This window comes from Erinaceus europaeus, chromosome 21 (genome assembly GCF_950295315.1).
Source record: "Erinaceus europaeus chromosome 21, mEriEur2.1, whole genome shotgun sequence".
In the NCBI taxonomy this organism is placed as follows: domain Eukaryota; kingdom Metazoa; phylum Chordata; class Mammalia; order Eulipotyphla; family Erinaceidae; genus Erinaceus; species Erinaceus europaeus.
In genome coordinates this window covers 5,407,841-5,428,412 of record NC_080182.1, presented here as the reverse complement: position 1 = coordinate 5,428,412, position 20,572 = coordinate 5,407,841, and the positions used below count along the sequence as shown (strand labels likewise).

General features: G+C 52.9%; 1 protein-coding gene across 1 annotated transcript in view; it reads left to right on the top strand.

The window, feature by feature from the left end:
- WNT7A (Wnt family member 7A) overlaps positions 1-19,259 on the top strand; it is a 56,221-nt gene extending 36,962 nt beyond the window's left edge. Inside the window, exon 4 of the mRNA XM_007531637.3 lies at positions 17,977-19,259. Coding sequence (XP_007531699.1) covers positions 17,977-18,456 — 480 coding nt within the window. The 3' untranslated portion in view covers positions 18,457-19,259. The remainder of the gene's footprint in view (positions 1-17,976) is intronic.
- The last annotated feature ends 1,313 nt before the right edge of the window (positions 19,260-20,572 follow it).

The window sequence follows — 20,572 nt, the reverse complement described above, 5'->3', positions numbered from 1 at the left end:
CTCCATGCAAGATGAGGTGAAGAAGGTGAAGTCACCATGTTTAGTAGCTGAGTAGTATTCCATTGTGTATACAGACCACAACTTGCTCAGCCACTCGTCTATTGTTGGACACCTGGGTTGCTTCTAGGTTTTGGCTATTACACATTTCACTGCTATAAACATAAGAGTACACAGATATTTTTGGATGAGTATATTGGGTTCCTTAGGATATATCCCCAGGAGAGGAATTGCAGGGTCATAGGGTAGGTCCACTGCTAGCTTTCTGTGAGTTCTCCAGACCACTTTCCACAGGGGTTGGGCCAATTGGCATTCCCACCTGCAGTGCAGGAGGGTTCCTTTGTTCCCACAACCTCCCCAGCATTTGTTGTCTTGGGCCCAGTCTTGGAGGGTCACTTCCCAACTCTGAGCCTGGGCTGCTGTGCCTTTGGCAAGGCTCCCCTTCCTGTGCCCAGCCCTGTGGGAGGCTGCTCAGTGACTGAGCAGCTCCACGTGGCTCTAGAGGATGACTCATTTGCTGCCCACCTCCATATCCAATGCCATTTGCTGCCTGAGCATCAAACTTTTCCAAAGGCAAACGAAGTTTAAAGAGAGTTGATGAGTCCAGACCTTTGGATGTAAAGACCTGTGTCTCAGTGGGGTCTCCCTCTCCCTCTCCCTCTCCCTCTCCCTCTCCCTCTCCCTCTCCCTCTCCCTCTCCCTCTCCCTCTCCCTCTCCCTCTCCCTCTCCCTCTCCCCCCCCCTCTCTCTCTCACACACACACACACACTCTTTTTAATATTTTTATTTATTATTGGATAGATACAGGGAAAAATTGAGAGGAGAGGGGAAGATAGAGAGAAAGAGAGAGAGAAGCCTGCAGACCTGCTTCACCACCCATGAAGCTCTCCACCCCGCAGGTGGGGATCAGGGGCTGAAACCTGGGTCCTTGTACACGGTAATGTGTGCACTTAACCAGGTGTGCCACTGCCTGGTCCCATTCGGCGGCTTCTCTGCAATGAGTTCTGGGCCTTTATGAAACTGTGAGCTTTGTCTCCCAGGAGCTGGGCCATTTCTTTCTGTTTCTTCCTTCCTCCCTCCCTCCCTCTCTCCCTCCCTCCCTCCCTCCCTCCCTCCCTCCCTCCCTTCCTTCCTTCCTTCCTCCCTTCCTTCCTTCCTCTCTCTCTTTCTTTCTTTCTTTCTTTCTTTCTTTCTTTCTTTCTTTCTTTCTTTCATTCGTTCTCTCTTTTATTAGAGACTTAATAATGATTGACAAGATTGTGGTATAAAAGGGGGGTACATACAATTTTCACCACCAGAGTTCCATATCCCCTCCTTCCCCTATTGGAAGTTTCCCTATTTTATCCCTCTGGGAGTCTGGACCAAAGACCTTTATGGGGGTGCAGAAGGTGGGAAGTCTGGCTTCTGTAATTGCTTCTCTGCTAGACATGGTGTTGGCAGGTGAATCCATACCCCCAGCCTGTTTCTATCTTTAGTGGGGCAGGGGTCCGGGGAGATGAGGTTCCAGGACATACCGGTGAAGTCGTCTGCCCAAGGAAATCAGGTTGGCATCATGGTAGCATCTGCAACGTGGTGGCTGAAAAGCATTAAGATATAAAGCAGAGCAATTTGTGCAATAATCAGGAACTTAAAGGTCAGATTATAGTAGATGATATTTGGGGTCTTCGTGTTGGAAGAAACTTGGAAGTCTACCCCTACCGAATTACCCCTCTGCTCTGGCAGGTGGGAGTTTGCTGTCCGGGGCAGGTTGGGGTGTGTGTGCAGTGACCAGGAGGTGGCGTGTGGCCACTCAGGGGGACTGTGTTCAGTGTCACACTCAGTGCAAAGGGGGTGGTGCTGGACTTGATGCCAGTGGCCCCCACTTCCTCCCGGAGCTCCCCCAGGCCTTCAGTCCAGAGAGTTGCAGGCCGGCTCCCTTTCCACCTGCAGGTGAATCACCTGGTAGATACATGCAGGAGCAGCGCCTGATGCCTGAGGGGGTGGAGAGGGAGGCATCTGGAGACAGGGCCCGAGAATCTGCATTTCATCAAGCCCCCCCGAGCAGCTGTGCCTGGCCTGCGGGCTGTGCGTCAACAGAAATTCACTGCATGTCATTTGAAGGTGCATCGGAAAAGGGAGAAAGATGGAGACATTCTGTTTGCCAACATTTGATATTCTGCGGATAAGAATATGCTGAGCTGTTTCCACCCCCTCCCCCATGATAGGGATCTGAAGCTTGTCCTTGCTGACACTCATAGCCCGCCTAAGAGCCCCTGCAGCCAGTAGCTCTGCTTGGAGCAGTACAGATGCTAATCGGGCTTGAATACCTGGAATGACAGGGAGCTCACCCCCTTCTGGGAAGCCCAGTGCCCAACCCCCAGGTTCTGAGAGGTGGGGGCTGTCCCCTTGGACAGCAAGGAGGAGTCACCCTTGCTCCTTGGGCCACTCTGCCAGGGTACTTCCTGCAGAACGTAGGCTTGCACCAAATGGAGGCTTCAGTCAGACCCCCCAGCAACCCCCAAGGCAGAGGAGCAGCTCACACACTGACCCAGGAAGCAATGCTGAGAAGTCTCTCCTGAGCCCCCCACCCTCTCAACCAGGTTCTGAGAGGCGCAGGGATGCTGGCAGGCCTGCCCAGCTCCTGCCATGTCCAGGCCCCCCCACCTTTGGTTCTCCAGGTGCTGAGGATGCATTCATTCACTCCCTCAGTTCATTCACTGAGTTATGCTACTCATTCTTTCATTCATTCACTCACTCATTCTCTTATCACTCACTCATTCATTCACTCACTCACTCATTCATAGTCTTATCACTCATCCTCTCGTTCACTCACTCACTCACTCATTCTCTTATCACTCACTCATTCATTCATTCATTCATTCATTCATCCATTTGCTCACCCACTCATTCATTCATTCCCAAGGCAAAGTGACATCATTCATTCACTCCCTCATTCATTCACTGAGTCATGTCACTTATTCACTCATTCTCTCATTCATTCATTCATCACTCACTCATTCATTCATTCATTCATTCACTCACCCACTTGTTCATCACTCACTTATTTCCTCACCATCCTGCACCCACCCCCACCCTTGGGATCTCCAGCCCTGACAGTGCTTGTCACCCCCAGCCTGAGCCACCCTGACCCTCATTATCCAGCACTGAGCTCCATCTCATCTCTCAGGACCCACAGCTCCCCTCTTTCAGGAAGCCCTCAGGAAAAACAGCTTGCTTTCCCCCAGGCTGCAAAATTATTATTCCAGCCAGTTGTTGTTGTTCTCCTCCTCCTCCTCCTCCTCCTCCTCCTTCTTTTTTTAATCAGAGCACTGCTCACCTCTGGTGGTGTGGGGGGACTGAACCTGGGACTTTGGAGCCTCAGGCATGAGAGTCTCTTTGCATGACTATTATGCTATCTACTCCCACCCCCAGTCAGTTCTATTTCTATGAGAACATGGACTGGTGGCCCATTCTGTCTCTGATGCACTATTTCTTTTTCCTTTTGTAATATTTATTTATGAAGGAAACATCACATGGGTGATGGCTTGGTGAAGGTGGAATGAAGACAGTCAGATGAGAGACAGACAGCCAAGAGCCAGGGCTCCCTGTAGCCCTGGGAGCCAAGACCAACGAGTCCAGCTGCTCCTGAAATAGCTGGTGTCTTCCGAGAGGGACAGGGTTTGGGGGGGTGTTCAGAACACTGAACCAGGGGTTCAAGAGTTGGGCACTCAGCCACTACTTCAGAATCATGGGGCTTTTGAACCCACCATGCCAGGCCCTACCCCAGAGGCCCTGGCCATACTAGTCAAGGGAATGGATGGGCACCTAGTATTTTTCAAAGACACTTAGGTGAGTGTAACAGGTGGCCAGGGCAGGGGTGGGGGAAAATAGCCCCTGCCCACTTAGTCCTTCTGGAATCACCCTGGGGGTCCCCATGGCCCCACTGTGGTCCTGCAGGGAGTCACAGAGATAAGCATGACCAGTGGAGGTCTTTGTCTGCAAAACATGCTGAGGGCAGGGTGGTGGCGCACCTGACTGAGTGATCATATTACCATGCCCATATTACCATGCCCAAAGACCTGGGTTCAAAGACCTGGGTCCCCTTTGATCCCAGGGACTGAGCAAGAGCAGCACAAAGTGTGAGTACGGCTCCCGGGTGGGCACCAGGCACCACAGAAGACAGAGGGGGAGGGGGCAAAGAGCGTGGCCGGGGGGACCTGCATCCCCGTGGAGCTGGCAGGGCAGTTCGGCTCAGTGGGTGCCGTGGAGGCTGGGCAGCTTGTGGCCGACTGGTCTCTGAAGCAGGTTCTGTCTCCCAGTGTCCAGCACAGCAGAAAGCAGAGGCCCAGTCCGCAGGCTGTTTATGTTCTAGAGAGAGACCGAAAATGAGACAGTATGTGCCCGTGTCATGCTGACCTCAGGGAGAGGGTCAAACAGCCAGGGCAGAGGCTAGGGGATATGGCCTTGGGAAGGTGAATCCTGGGTCAAGGTCTTCAGCAAACAGGAAAGAGGCATTGAGCTCAGAGGGGAAAGATTCCAGGCATAGGGAGGTAGCGAAGGCCCTGAGGCGAGCTGAGCTGGTGCTTGAGGAATGGAGAGGAGTGGACACAAGCCCAGGAGGGGAGAGAGCTCAGAGACATGAGGTATGGGGGAGGGGAGACAGACAACAGTCCGATGTGCCTTGTGCCCCCAGACCCTCAGCTCAACACTTGACCAGCCACCAGCAACACTGTTCTAGTCACCACTCTGATATCCCGAATGGACAGGTTTAGACCCAATCACAGACATGCTGTTATTCTGTGTGCATCTCTCATTAAAAGGGTTACTTCTTCCTTTTTTTAAAAAAAGTCTTTTTTTTTTTATTTATAATAAAGATAGAAACAGAGAGAGAAAGAACCAGACATCACTCTGGTACATGTGCTGTCAGGGATTGAACTCAGGACTTCAAGCTTTAGACTCTAAGGCGTTATCCACTGTACCACCCCCTGGACCACACCTTCTTCATTTTTTAAATGTATATTTTATCTGTCATCATTATTTTTTAAATTTTTATTTATTTTCCCTTTTGTTGCCCTTTTTTATTATTGTTGTCATAGTCATTGTTGTTGTCTTCATTGTTGGGTAGGACAGAGAAAAATGGAGAGAGGAGGGGGAGATAAAGAGGGGGAGAGAAAAAGAGACACCTGCAGACCTGCTTCGCCGCCTGTGAAGCGACTCCCTTGCAGGTGGGGAGCCGGGGGCTCGAACTGGGATCCTTACGCTGGCCCTTGCGCTTCACACCACGTGTGCTTAACCTGCTGCGCTACCGCCTGAACCCCCTAAAATTTTTATTTATTGGATAGAGACAGAGAAATCAAGAGTGAAGGGGAAGATAGAGAGGGAGAGAGAGAGAGGGAGAGAGAGAGGGAGAGAGAGAGGGAGAGAGAGAGGGACAGAGAGAGAGGGAGAGAGAGAGGGAGAGAGAGAGGGAGAGAGAGAGGGAGAGAGAGAGGGAGAGAGAGAGAGGGAGAGAGAGAGGGAGAGAGAGAGGAAGAGAGAGAGGGAGAGAGAGAGGGAGAGAGAGAGAGGGAGAGAGAAAGAGAGAGAGAGACAGAGAGAGACAGAGAGAGAGACCTGCACCCCTGCTTCACTACTCATGAAGCTTTCCCCCTGTAGGTGGGGACTGGGGCCCTACACATAGTAACATGTGCACTCAACTAGGTGTGCCACCCAGCCCCCATGTTAGCATTTGAGAGAGAGAGAGAGAGAGAGAGAGAGAGAGAGAGAGAGATCGAGATCTGAGACCAGGGCACTGCTCAACTCTGGTTTATGGTTATGCTGGGGATTGAACCTGGGACCTTAGAGCCTCAAGCATGAAGTCTTTTTAAAAAAATATTTTTATTTATATATTGAATAGAAACAGAGAGAAATCGAGAGGGAGAGAGACACCTGCAGCCCTGCTTCACCACTCATGAAACTTTCCCCATGCAGGTGGGTATCGGGGGCTTGGACCTGGATCCTTGCACACTGTAATGTGTGCACTTAGCCAGGTGAGCCACCACCCAGCCCCCCGCATGACAGTCTTTTTGCAGAACCATTGTTCTGTCTCCCTAGCTCAGGGGTGACTGTGAGTCCCCAGAGCAGAGTGCACTGTTCCCGTAGCGCCTGTCTGACTCTGATGTCTCCTTGTCTGTAGAGTATCTTCTGTAGGAGGGAGCCCCTGATAGCCAGGTGCAGGGGGCAGGGTGTGTGGGGGCACTTTCCTTCAGAGCCATCCTGGGGGTTCATGGGTGCTGACCTAGTGTCCTTGTGACAGTTAGATGCTCGGCCACCTCCCACCCCCGTCTCCCGCAGAGTGTGGCTTCATGACAGTGTGGCCTGTCTCCATCCCCTACTTTCAGGGCAGGGGTAGCACATGCATATGGGTCAGTGGATGGATGGATAGATGGATGGATGGATGGATGGATGGCAATGCCAATTCACTGATGCCTAGAATGTGGGAGGGGGCCGGGGGCAGCCCCTCCAGGGGACCATGCTCCCAGTATATGGTAGCACCAGGTGTTCAGAGATGGGGGAGCCCTGCTGTGGGGTCTCGCCCTCTCTTCACTTCGCTCCAGTCCCCCACGGGAGACAACAAGAACGGAAAAGCTGGCCTGGGAGCCATGGAACCAAGCTTGTGTGAGGCTGGTGTGGCAACCAGGTCGGGGAGAAGGTGGGTCCCTGCCTCCTGCAGCTCCCAGCCTCCCAGCCCCACCTGCCATTGCTGGGGTCCCCTGCCTGCCTCACTGCCAACACTGAGCCACCCCAGGGGCAGGTCCTGTCACCTCCTGGCCACCCTACTCCTCTGAGTAGACAGGGGCCTGCCAGAGCACTGCTACCCTGGGATGTGGTCTCCTCTCTGGAAGGCAGGGGTGTCTGCCCCAGCAGGCAGCAGGGCAGAGCCAGGTCTGTTCTCTGACAGCCCCCACCATCTGGGCACCCCTCACATGGGGCGGGGGCTGCCTGTGTGTGATCTGGGGTTGTGCACATGTGTGTGCAGGGCACTGTGTGAGTGTGTGTGCTAGCGGAAGATTCTTGGGGTGCAGGGGACATGGGGACGTGAGTGTGGAGGGGAATCTGAGCCTGGGGCACATGTGTGTAACTGGGGGTGGATGGGTGCTGGGCCAGGCAGAGTGGGTGTGACCCCTGCAGGTGATGCTCACCTCCAGGGGTGCTGGAGGCAGCAGGAAGCTGGAGAGAGTTAATTTGGGGTGTCCTCTGCCCACCCCATGGTGGAGCAGTCTACAGAGGTGGCAGGGGCTTGGCTAGGGGGCTGCCTCTCGGCCTCCTGTGCCCTGCTGGTCCCCAAGCTCCGCCGGCTCCCCACATCAGTCAGGCGGCGTACTTGCTTGAAGTCAGGCTGTCCAACATGACTTAAGGAATGTGACCAAAGAGAAAACACTCCAGATGTTCAACACCCCCCCCCCCCATCAAAAAAGGCTGTTTTCCCCTGGCTTTCATCTGAGTTGCCCAGAGGAACACAGCTGCAGTTGAATGAAATACCGCCGGCTCTGCTCATGATGGATTGACACTGGAAGGGGCAGGAGGAGGGGGGCACGGGGAGCAGCAGAGGATCAAGGGGAGGAGGAAGAGGTGCAGGAAGCAGAGGAGGAGGAGGGAGAGGAAGAGTCTGTATCTCCTGGGCCCACAAGCCTTGCACTGTAACTTCACACCTCTCTTTGCAGCCATGGAAGCCCCTGAGGATAGGAGCTGGGAAGAGACAGCACCGTGGGGAAGGCAGTGTCATTCCCAGGGGTACCAGGCTGCCAACCCTCAGAGTCCACCACCTTCCCTCTGCCCCTGGCACTCAGAGCCCTGGAGTCTGACTTTGTACACAGCTCCCGTGAGCCTTAGGGCTTCAGTGTCCTCAGTGCCCTGGGGCTGTGACAGGTCCGCCCAGGGCTGTATGTGGATGAGACCATGCTGGGCCGCCGCTGAGTGACGTCTGGCTCGGCGGGTCGGCAGGAGTGTGGCAGCTTGGGGTGAAGGTCGCATGGCACCACAGAGCACTCCAGGACTGCCACCGTGCTTGGTCCTTTCACGTGGCACTGCCATCCCTGAACAGGGAGGCAGGGTGAGGTTATAGAGGTGAGGGGAGATCCTTAGTGTCCCCAAGGCCAGTGACAATGATAGTTTCAGGGGACCTGGCAGAGAGGACAGCAGTGGCCAGTCCTCTCTGATCCTCCCTAGGCTCCTGGGCACCTGGCCACTGGGTTGCCGGATTGGAGGGTCAGGTATCACAGGTGAGCCAGGTCCCTCCCAGGCAGGGGCTTACAAACCGATGGCCTCTGGGGAGGTGTCTCAGTGGTAGAACACCAGATTAGTGCCATGGAGGTCCCGGGTTCTATTCTCAGTAACTGCATGTACCAGAGAGTTGCTTTGGTCTCTCTTGAGGAAAATACTATAAAAATTATTTTATTAGTGATCTAATAATTATTAACAAGATTGTAAGATAACAGAGGGACAATTCCACAAAGTCCCCACCACCCAAGCTCCATATCACATCCCCTCCATTGGAAGCTTCCCTAATCTTTACCATTCTTAAGAGTATAGACCAAATTTCTTTATAGGGTGCAGAAGGTGGGAGTTCTGGCTTCTGTAATTGCTTCTCCACTGGACATGGGTGTGGGCAGGTGGATCCACACCCCCTGTTCCTATCTTTCCCTAATCTGAGGAAGTGGGTTTCCAGGACACATTGGTGAGGTCATCTGCCCAGGAAAGTCAGGTTGGCATCATGGTAGCATCTGCAACTTGGGGGCTGAAAGGTGGTAAGATATAAAGCAAATGTTCAATAAATAAGAACTCAAAAGTAGAAATAGAGCAATGAACTTCATGTGGGAAGAAGCTAAGAAGTCTATTTTAGTCTTTTATTTTAGACGTTATTTTAGTAAAGTCATGGGCCCTGTGTCATGGTCTCTGGACCGCCACCTCAGGAGTGACACCACATAGCACACAGTAGCACTTCCGGCAGGGATGGCTAGACAGGCACCAGGCCTGTCTGAGGTGCAGGTGCCCTGGCCACCTGCTGTTGTTTGGAATGGTGGGGGCAGGGCTGGGGACTCCAGAGTAGGTATGGTGATGCTGGGGCTGGCACTGCCCGGTGGGGTGGCTGCACCTACCTTCCTGTCCTCACACCCCGTCTGTCCTGGCACAGGCCATGAGGGTGGGACAGCCGCTGTCTGAAACACACACTGGGCATGTGGAGGACTGGAGCCAGCTCCCTAGACCAGGAGACCTCAGGTGGATAGTCAGGGACTTTCCAACCCAGTGTCGGAAACCTTCAGCAAGACCAGATCTGCCATGGCAGTGGGGCATTTACTCACAGAACTGGCAAACACTACAAAACAGGGCTTATAGCAGAAGAAAACAACCAGAACTGGGCCAGTTCAGCAACGCACATCAACGGTAGCTTGACAGAGCAAGACGCCTTGAAGGGGAATCTGGTGGCATCTCTCGGTGGCCGCCACCTGATGGTGGACCTGGCAGGTAGACTGCTATCAGGAGGCCAAGGCGACAAGCCCCCAACAGCTCAGGAACCATGGAAACCACCAGGGAGGCACTGCCTGCCCTGGCAATCCAGGAAGGCTTGGTGGATGAGGTGACTTCTTTTCTTTTATTTATTACTATTATTAGTATCATCATCATTTTGCCTCCAGGGCTATTGCTGGGGCTCGGTACTAAAATCCACTACTCCTGGCAACCATTTTTTCCATTTAATTGGACAGGACAGAGAGATATTGAGAGAGGAGGGAAGATAGAGAGGGAGAGAGAAAGATAGACACCTGCCGACCTGGTTTACCACTTGTGAAGCTTCCCCCTTGCAGGTATGACCAGGGGCTCGAACCTGGGTCCTTGTATAGGTCCCTGTGCTTCATACTATGTGCGCTTAACCCAGTTCACCACTGCCCAGCCCTGTGACTAATATTATATATTATATTATATTATATTATATTATATTATGATCACCACTGAGAAAGAAGGAAGAGATAGGAAAAGAGAGAGAGAGAGAGAGGGAGAGAGGGAGAGACACCTGTAGCACTGTTTCACCATTTGTGCAGGTGGGGCAGGGGGCTTGAACCTGGGTCTTTGTGCATTATAACATGTGTGCTCTACCAGGTGCATCACCACTGAGCTCCAGTGACTTGCTTTCTGACATGGCGGGTTATTCAAAAGGCAGAAGTGCAGTCAGTCCTGAGAAGGAACGAGCACAGCACTGAGGCCATCCCTGAGCCATGACTGGGAGGACACGCCTGCGGGCGTCTTTTCTGCCTGACGCAGCCCCCCCCCCGTGTGCCCACGCAGACCTGCACCGCTCCACTCCCCCAGCCTGGCATCGTGCATGCCAGCCTCACGGCCTGCCCGAGCTGCTCACTCCCCAGGCGTCTGCAGGGTTCCAGCCCACGGAACACCATCCTTTCTGCAGCCAGGCCTGCTGGCGAGGCTCCAGCTTCTGCGGACCAAGCCTGTCTCAGGCTCTTTGTTATGTTTCACAAGCGCTAACCTGCCCACTGGCCACATACCTTGCAGTCCAGCTGTTGGGCCAAGCTTCTGTGAAGGCAATTGTGACTGGCCTTCCAGATGGACAGGGGACAGAACTGCTGGAGTTGTGGTCAGTCTGGTGGGGACACCTAGGCTGGGAAATGTTGGAGGTGAATGAGACTGCTGTTCAGTAAATAATGAATGAGTGGACAGTACTGGTAGAACCACACTGGGGAATATTACTCGGTCATGAACAGGACAGCAGTTCTCATACCTGTGACAACATGGAAGAGCCCGGAATACATGGTGGAGGGAAATAGGCATATGAAAACCCACCTGCTGTGTGACTCTGTCTAGGTGACCTTTCTTTGAAAGATAGGAGGAGAGAGAGACATCTTTCTGGTACATGTGCTCCTGGGGATCAAACTCAGGACCTCATGCTTGAGAATCCAATGCTTTATCCACTGAGCCACCTCCCGGACCACTCTAGGTGAACTTTCTAGAACGGGAAAACCTGTAAGACATAAAGTGACTGAGCTGAAGGGAGAAATGGCAGCTTCTGATTGTGGGGTCTCTGTCTAGGGTTATGAGAAGGTTCTAGAATCAGGTGGTGGTGATGGCAGTGCAGGTCCTCTGGTCACTCCTTTTGGGGACACTGTGGAATCTGTCACTCAGGTCTGTGTGGTTTCTCTGGGTGCTTAGGCTTCCTCTTTATACCCCAAAGATGTGTGTGTGTGTGTGTGTGTGTGTGAGAGAGAGAGAGAGAGAGAGAGAGAGAGAGAGAGAGAAAGAGAGAGAGAGAGGCAGAGGCACAGATATGCATCCTACAATGAAAGGGTGTCCCATCCAGGGTGGGGTCTCACTTTGCACCCTAAGCTTCTAGGAAAGGTTCTGGCCACCCTGACCCTAAGTGACAATAAGAAGATTAAAGAATGAACAAGGAGGGCAGGTGGGGGCGCACCTGGTTTAGCACACACATCATAGTGCACAAGGACCCAGGTTCAAGCTCCTGGTTCTCACCCACAGGGGGAAGCTTCATGTAAGCTGAAGCAAGGCTGCAGCTGTCTCTCTCCCTCTTTATCTCCCCCTCTCCATCTCAACTTTTCTGGGTCTCAATCCAATAATAGGTAAATAAAATATTTAAAAAAAAGAATAAGTGAATACAGGTGATGGCTTCATATTAGAAGTATTTGGTGATGTTTTCTGTGACTTGAAAGCAGTTACGGGAAAGGAAAATTTTCGCATAATCAATTAGCTTTTGGTCGATTTGGTTTGGGAACCTGTCCCTTTGCCGAAAGCCACCATTCCCGAGAGCATTGGGTGCCACTCAGTGAGAACTGCACTGTGACCAGAGAGCCACTGAGCCAGGCACTTGCAGTGGCTCAGTCGGGGGTATGAACTGTTTAGCAACAAGACTGCTGGGGGGGGGTATAAAACAGAGAAGGAAGCAGGGGAGCCAAGAGGGAGGGGACAGTGCCTCTGGGGCTGGCAACGGGGCAGAAGGCCCTTGACTTTCTAGAATCCAGGAGAGTTCACAGACATCTGAGCAGGAGCAGAGTGGCTTCTGTCTATCTTGGTGTGCAGAGCTGGGAAGGTGCCACTGCATCGCTCCTGGCTAGCTTTATCCAGACCGAGAAAGATATCATGGCATCGGAGCAGCCCTCAGTGCCATGGCCACTACTATGTGGTGCCACACACATGGTGGGCAGACACCCCTCCTCCCCACTGTGAGCTGTCTCTCTGGCCTGAGCACTGCAGAAAGACTGTTTTCTGCCTGCTGAAAGAAAAAAATATATGAATTCAAATCCTTATATTCAGAGTGGGGGAAAGGAGACCCAGCTTGGCCGTCTTCCAGCCAGCTGTGGGGACAGTCAGATCTCAGCTCCAGAGACAGCAAGGCATCTGCTTCTCTCCTGAGAGTTTTGTTTGTTTGTTTGTTTTTGTGGACTACTTTTTCAGAGCCGTTGAAGGCACCACTGAGTGGCAGGTGCTGGCTTTTCCACATGCCCCTGCCCCTGTGCGTCAGATACCGCATTTGCTGTGACTGATGATGTTGTTGTTGTTATTATTTTAATGTGGTTCCAGTGAATGAACCAAGAGCCTGATGCATCCATGGACACAAAGTGCACTGAGCAGTCTCCCTCATTCTCCTATATATGGACTAGCAGAAGCAGGAGAGGCAAGAGGGAGGGAGAGACACAGAGAGGAGATACGCCACAGCATCACTCTATCTTCCCTCCATGGAGCACCCTTGGTGCTGTCCATGGTGCTCCCATGGGGTTCTGGGGCTCAAACCCAGGGCCTCATGTGGGGTAAGATGTGTGCTCTATCCACTGAACTCTCTCTGGACCTGATCTGAAACTTTTTTAAAAACAATCTTAAAAAATATATTTATTTATTTATTCCCTTTTTGTTGCCCTTGTTGTTTTATTGTTATAGTTATTATTGTTGTTATTGATGTTGTCATTGTTGGATAGGACAGAGAGAAATGGAGAGAGGAGGGGAAGACAGAGAGGGGGAGAGAAAGACAGACACCTACAGACCTGCTTCACCACCTGTGAAGCGACTCCCCTGCAGGTGGGGAGCCGGGGGCTCGAACCGGGATCCTTATGGTGGTCCTTGCGCTTTGCACCATGTGCACTTAACCCACTGCGCTACCACCCGACTCCCGATCTGAAACTTTTCTAAATTAATTATTTTTTTGTTGCTACCAGAGTTATCACTGAGGTGTGGTACCAGCACTATGAATCCACCACTCCAGGTGGCCTTTCCCATTTTATTTTATTTTATTTTATTTTATTTTATTTTATTTTATTTTATTTTATTTCCTTTTATTTGATAGGACAGGGAGAGATTGAGAGAGGAGGGGGAGGTAGAGAGGGAGTGAGAGAGACACTTGCTTGTGCATGGTAACATGTGTGCTCAACTGGGTTGATATGAAATCTTTAAAAATTCAATTCACAGTGTTGAACTCCACTGGCTTCCCTACCCACTCGCAGTGAAATTGGGCCACTGAGCAACGAGCAGGCGGTCAGGCGGTGGGGGGGGGCACTGGGAGGGCCAAGTAAGGCATGTGTCTCTGGGAATCTTCATGGCGTTTCTGTAAACAGCCAGGTGTCCTCAGTGATCTGGCACCTGTGTGTGCAGGGAGCCAGCAGGTGTCTGGACCCCGGTCTTCATGCAACCTAAAGACTTCCCGGCCCCCCGGACCTTAGTCTCAGTCTGCATTCCAGCTCTGAAGTCAGCTGCTGACCTGGCTTCGGGGCTCTGCCTTCCCCCACAGCACACCCACCACCTCTGCTGCTGTCCCTGGTCATGGGGAGAGGGCTGGTTGCCCAGCCAGATGTCTGTCTGGGTGAGCAGTGCTGTCTGGGGGCGGCTGGGATTCTCCCTGGCTTAGTGCAGACACAGTGCCATTACTGGGGCTCTCAAAACGCAGGGCTGGCAGGACCGAGGGCCGGGTATTACCCGATCAGGACATGGCCTGGGGATGGAGTGCGGCAGAAGGGACAATGTGCTGGCTAGCAGCTGGGGCTCTGCCGGATACAGGAGTGCTAGGACTCAGTACTCAGTACCCAGGGTCCACCTTAGAGGGAACATCTGGGGGTAGAGCACTCATATTGGAGCGTTTCACTCATCTCATCCAACCTATCCCCAGATAGATGCAGCCATCATCACAGTCGATTTTAGAACATGTTGACCGCTTCAGAAAGTAGACGCTCACAGTCCCTTCTCTTTGACCCGGTGCCCCTGCCTCCCTGGGCTTCTCTACTGCAGATCGACTTTAGATGTATCCAGACAACTTGTGACCAGGCTCTGACTTCTCTCACTGAGCTTTGTGCTTTTGAGGTTACTGGAGCAGCTGTCAGCCCCCTGTTCTTTTTGATGACTAAATAGTATTCCATTGTGTGCACAGACCATGGTTGGTTTGTGTATCGGTCTTATGAAGGATGCTCCTCTGAGCATTGCTTTCTACATTTCTTAGGGGCGTATCTTTTATTTCCCTTCTTCTGGGAACATGCCTGGGAGCCATACTGTTGGGTGTCTTGGTTCATTTGAACTGCTCTGATGCTAAACCCATAGACCTGGTAGCTTGTGAGACTTAGGTCTCACTGTTCTGGGGGCTGGGTGTCAGAGATCAAGGGGCTGCTTGGTCCTGCGGTGGCGTGGGGTCTCTCCCTGGCTCACTGCATCTCCCAGGGTGCAGGGGCTGGGACACTCACCCCCCTCATGAGGGTCCCACCCTCATGACTTCAGAACTCTCTTCTTCTTCTTCTAGCGTTTGCCCTTCTTCCGTAGCCAGTTAATGGCTTTGAAAGTGACTGGGATCCATGTGGATTCAGTCATCTAGGAAGGATCGTCAGTTTCCCCAATGAATGGGTACTCACGGGATGCACCACGGGAAGGTCGATCCAATGCATCCCATACTCTCTAAGACCTGTCTTCAGATACCACCACCTTTAGGGGTTGGGAGCTCAATGAGTGCATCTAGGGAACACATGGTCGTGTATTTTATGTATGTATGTATGTATGTATGTATTTATTTATTTATTTAGAGACAGATTCAGAGAGAAAGACACAGAGAGAAACACCAGAGCACTGCTCAGCTCTGGCTTATGGTGGTGTAGGGGCTTGATCCTGGGACTTTGGAGCCTCAGGCATGAGAGTCTCTTTGTATAACCATTATGCTATCTACCCCCGCCCAAATTATTATATTTATTTATTTATTGGATAGAGACTGCCAGAAATCGAGAGGGAAGTGGGTGATAGAAAGGGAGAGACAGAGAGACACCTGCAGCCCTGCTTCATTACTCGTGAAGCTTTCCCCCTGCAGGTTAGGAGAGGGAACTCGAACCCAGGTCCTTGCACACTGTAACATGTACACTCAACCAGGTATACCACCACCTGGGCGCGCATTACCATATGCTGAAGCCTAGCAGAGCTCCAGTCTACCTCTCTCTCATACAAATAAATATTTGAATAAAAATAAAATATACCCAGTACAAAGCCTAGTCTCATACTCCAATCAGTTGAAGTCCAGAAGGAGGGGTGACTCACGTCACATGGGAGGGTCAGAGAAACGTTGCAGGGAGGTTAAATCTGAGCCGGGCTTCTCTTTTCTTCCTGGTATAGTAAACTTATTTATTTATTTTTTACCAGAGCACTGCTCAGCTCTAGTTTATGGAGGTGTTGGGTACTGAACCTGTGACCTTTGGTGCTTCAGGGATTAAAAAGTTTTCGCAGAACCACTGTGCTATCTCTCCAGCCCAGGAGTTGGATGGTATAAAGGGTGCTGAGCATCCAAGCAGACGACCTCTGAGAAGCTGTAGCTGGAGGCCAGGGAGGCAGGAGAGAGTGGTGAAGTGAAGGAGGCCACCTTGCGAGGACAGCCCTGGTGTCACTCCGGGCATTGTTGCCACCTTGCTGGCAGAGATTGTGGTGAGCCGGGACACACCAGGACTGCCCAGCTGGCTTCTGTGGGCATCACTTTGCCAGTGGGTGAGCACCCAGTTGCACCTGCCATTAAATAATTGGAAGGTGGCCCTCGAGTTGCTTAGAAGCCCTTTTAGTTTGAAAAAAAAATCAAAAAGTCTGCCTTCTAAAGTCTATTTTTTATTAGTAATTTAATAATGATTAACAAGATTGTGGGATAAGAGGGATACAATTCCATACAATTCCCACCACCAGAGTTCCATATTCCCTCCCCTCCAGTGGAAGCTTCCCTATTCTTTATCCCTCTGGGAGTATGGACCAAAGATCTTTATGGAGTGCAGAAGATCAATGGTCTGGCTTCCGTAATTGCTCCTCTGCTGAACATGGACATTGGCAGGTCGATCCGTACCCCCAGCCTGTTTCTATCTTTCCCTAGTGGTGCAGGGACCTGGGGAGGTGGGGTTCCAGGACCCATGCATGGGTGAGGTCATCTGCCCAGGGAAGTCAGGATGGAATCTTAGTACCATCTGCTACCAGGATTAGTTCAAAACAGATCTTATTTTATGCCATACCGAAGAAGAAACCTAAAACCTTCCATATACCTGATACAGCCAAGCGGCCTGCTCCAGTCCCTACTCTGCAGCCTTAGAGACAGAAGGGGGGCTGACAAAGACCACCACCCACCTTCCATGGGGGGCTGACAAAGACCACCACCCGCCTTCCATGGGGGGCTGACAAAGACCGCCACCCGCCTTCCATGGGGGGCTGACAAAGACCACCACCCACCTTCCATGGGGGGCTGACAAAGACCACCACCCACCTTCCATGGGGGGCTGACAAAGACCACCACCCGCCTTCCATGGGGGGCTGACAAAGACCGCCACCCACCTTCCATGGGGGGCTGACAAAGACCGCCACCCGCCTTGCATGGGGGGCTGACAAAGACCACCACCCGCCTTCCATGGGGGGCTGACAAAGACCACCACCCGCCTTCCATGGGGGGCTGACAAAGACCACCACCCGCCTTCCATGGGGGGCTGACAAAGACCACCACCCGCCTTCCATGGGGGGCTGACAAAGACCACCACCCGCCTTCCATGGGGGGCTGACAAAGACCACCACCCGCCTTCCATGGGGGGCTGACAAAGACCACCACCCGCCTTCCATGGGGGGCTGACAAAGACCACCACCCACCTTCCATGGGGGGCTGACAAAGACCACCACCCGCCTTCCATGGGGGGCTGACAAAGACCACCACCCGCCTTCCATGGGGCTCCGCCCATTTTCCCCCCTGTTGTCCATGGTGCTCCTTTATGGCGTGGGGACTCGAACCCAGGGCCTGACACGTGGAAAGCATACACCTCATCTGCTAAGCCACATCCCAGCCTATGTCAAAAATAATTCTAGGGCTGGGGAGCATCATGATGATGCAAGGAGAATTGACCATCCTGAGGTCCAAAGGCCCCAGGTGCAATCCCCAGCACCGCTGTAAGCTGGAGCTTGCAGTGCTCTGGTTAAGAATAGGAATGGGAGCAGGGTCGTAGTGCTCCAGGCTGAGGACACACGTTACCACGTGCGAGGACTCGGGTTCAAGCCCCAGTCCCCACCTGTAGAGAGGAAAACTTCATGTGAAGTGCTACAGGTGTCTCTCTTTCTACCTTCCCCTTCCCTCTCAATTTCTCTCTATCTTTACCTAATAAGTAATAATAAATAGATAACTTTTTAAAAAGTATAGCAATAAGATAGGAATTCTCAACAGTGTGCTGGCCAGAGAGGTGCCCCCTCTGCTCTCAACTGGCCTGAGCTAATGTATCACCCAGCTGAGGGCCACACAGGGAAGGGGGGAGTGGGAGCTGCAGGTGGCACAGAGATGGGGGCCAGGAGGGTGATAATGGGGCAGGAGCTGGGCCCCCTGACGGAGTTTCCTGCAGGAAACAGAGACAGGAGACCGGGCGGGCCTGGGTGGGACAGGATGGGCCCTGGGGGTGGGGGTGGGGGTGGCGGTGGGCCCTGGGGGGGCAGGCACTTGCTCGGGCATTCAGTGAGGCTGTGCTGCCACCGTCCCCACAGATCCTGGAGGAGAACATGAAGCTGGAGTGCAAGTGCCACGGGGTGTCGGGCTCCTGCACCACCAAGACGTGCTGGACCACGCTGCCGCAGTTCCGGGAGCTGGGCTACGTGCTCAAGGACAAGTACAACGAGGCGGTGCACGTGGAGCCCGTGCGCGCCAGCCGCAACAAGCGGCCCACCTTCCTCAAGATCAAGAAGCCCCTGTCCTACCGCAAGCCCATGGACACGGACCTGGTGTACATCGAGAAGTCGCCCAACTACTGCGAGGAGGACCCGGTGACGGGCAGCGTGGGCACCCAGGGCCGAGCCTGTAACAAGACGGCTCCCCAGGCTAGCGGCTGCGACCTCATGTGCTGCGGCCGCGGCTACAACACCCACCAGTACGCTCGCGTGTGGCAGTGTAACTGCAAGTTCCACTGGTGCTGCTACGTCAAGTGCAACACCTGCAGCGAGCGCACCGAGGTCTACACCTGCAAGTGAGCACCCTGGGGTGGCCAGCCAGGGCCCCCTGGACACCCCGCTCCCTGGCTGGCACCCCACCTGGGTCCTCCCTCCCGGGAGCCAGGGCCGAGGGTGTTTTTGTCTTCCTGGATGGGGGCCTCTTCAGAGCCCTTGGCTGCTCTGCTCTGCTCTGCTCTGCGCTGTTCCTGGGTACCCAGCGCTGCTGCACCCACGCTGGACACTGCCCAGGGCATCCCTCCCCTCGCCTCCTTCTTCTTCTCTCTCCTGGAGTTGGAGGCCCAGACTCTGGACCCTGGGGCCACATTATTGTAATATTTAATGATTTATTCTGATGGGGAAAAGAAAAGCAAAAAAGATAATATTAATTTATTTAATTAAAAAGAACACTCTCTCTCCCTCCCTGCCAGGACCCCCGTTCCTGGTAAAGCGGGCCGCTCACTTTCTTTGCACGATGTGCTTTAACTTCCAAGACGCGGCACCCAGCAGAATCACACCTGGTGGCTCTTGATGTGGTGATTTCTGGTGATTCTACTAGGTGGTTCTGCAGGTGCAGGTGCTCCTCCCCGCTGCCCTTGTGATTTAAGTGCAGGAGTGAGCGGACGGGTGTGTACACACACACACACACAGACACACACACAGACACACACACATCTTTTTTTTTTTTTTTTTTTTGCTATTTGCTGCTACTTATCCAGACATTGAAGCTGGTCCATTTTGGGAGACTTTTTCATGAATCCTTTCTCTCACCCTTTAACCCTCTCCATCTCAGCCAGTTTGGAGGAGAGAGAGAGAGAGAGAGAGAGAGAAGAGAAGAGAAGAGAAGAGAAGAGAAGAGAAGAGAAGAGAGAGAGAGAGGAAGAGAGAGAGGAAGGGATGCTAATAAAACTCCTTGGAGTTTCCATCTTTTTGGAAAGTGAACCACTGGACAAGAGAGAATATTTTGTAAGAGACTATTTTTATATGAATGTTTTATTTATATTGAGTCTGCCTGTCTCATTCCACAGCCTGCACTGCTGCTCAATTCCGGTACTCACCTGGTGGGGAAGGGAGGGGGAGCCGGGGTGCAGGACCAGCCCGAGGGAGGGAACCCTCATTCCACCGGTTTCCCTGTTTGCCCTGTGAGCTACAGTGGATGCCAGTCAGCATCCTCCTTGCTGTGAAACCTCAGTTTGTCACACTCAGGCCTGTGGAGCAGGGTCACTGGGTGGTGACCTCACGGCGCACAGAGTGACTATCCCAGGGAATGGGCCACTGCCTTCAGGGAACCCAGGACACCCCTGCCTTGCTGTGTCCCTGGAGGGAGCACTGTCTTGAGGGGCAGGAAGGCAGCAGGATGATGAGTCCCAGGAATAGCCAGGGCTTCTGAGATGTCAAGGCCCCAGGCAGCCTGCAGGGGGAAAGAGAGACCTCTCTGCCCCAGGTCCTCTGTGCCTAGTGTCTCCCAGCCTGGACAACTCTCCTCCAGGTTGTGGTGCGAGGTCTGGCGTGTGTGTGTGTGTGTGTGTGTGTGTGTGTGTGTGTGTTCAGGCTTTCTTGGGGCAGCATGTAACTTTGCACCTTCACACACTCGTAGTTGCTTGTGTGTATGTCCGTGTGCTCCTCTGCTGGCTGAGCCCCCTCTCCACTGTGCCTGAGAAAGGAGGGGTGGTGCATGTGTGTGGTAGGGTGCCTGTGTGTGTTGGGCCTGGGGGTCTCTGCCTACAGGTGAGGGCTCATGCTGTGAGGCTGACGGCAGGGACCTCTGGCCATTGTGTTGCGCCACCACCGGGAGATGGCACCTCTGGACTCTGGACCCACGGACTCTGGTGAAACAGATGCCTTTGAGAACACAGCCCCAGGCCTCCTTGTGCTGGGAGCCCCTTGTTGGGGTCTGAGCTGGGCTGCCCAGTGTCAGCACAGGACCTGGGTCACAGCATCAACAAATAAAATGCTGGACAGTTGGTTGATTCCTTCTCTGGGACTCTTTCTCTTTCTTTACCTGGATGTCTGGACATATGTGTATATGTATGCCTGCTTGGATGTGTGTGAGCTGCTGGATGATGGCTGAGTAGGTAGTTGGTTAGGTGTATGGATGTGTGGGTTGGTGAGTGTATAGGTAGATGGATGGATGGATGGATGGATGGTAAGCTGGTGG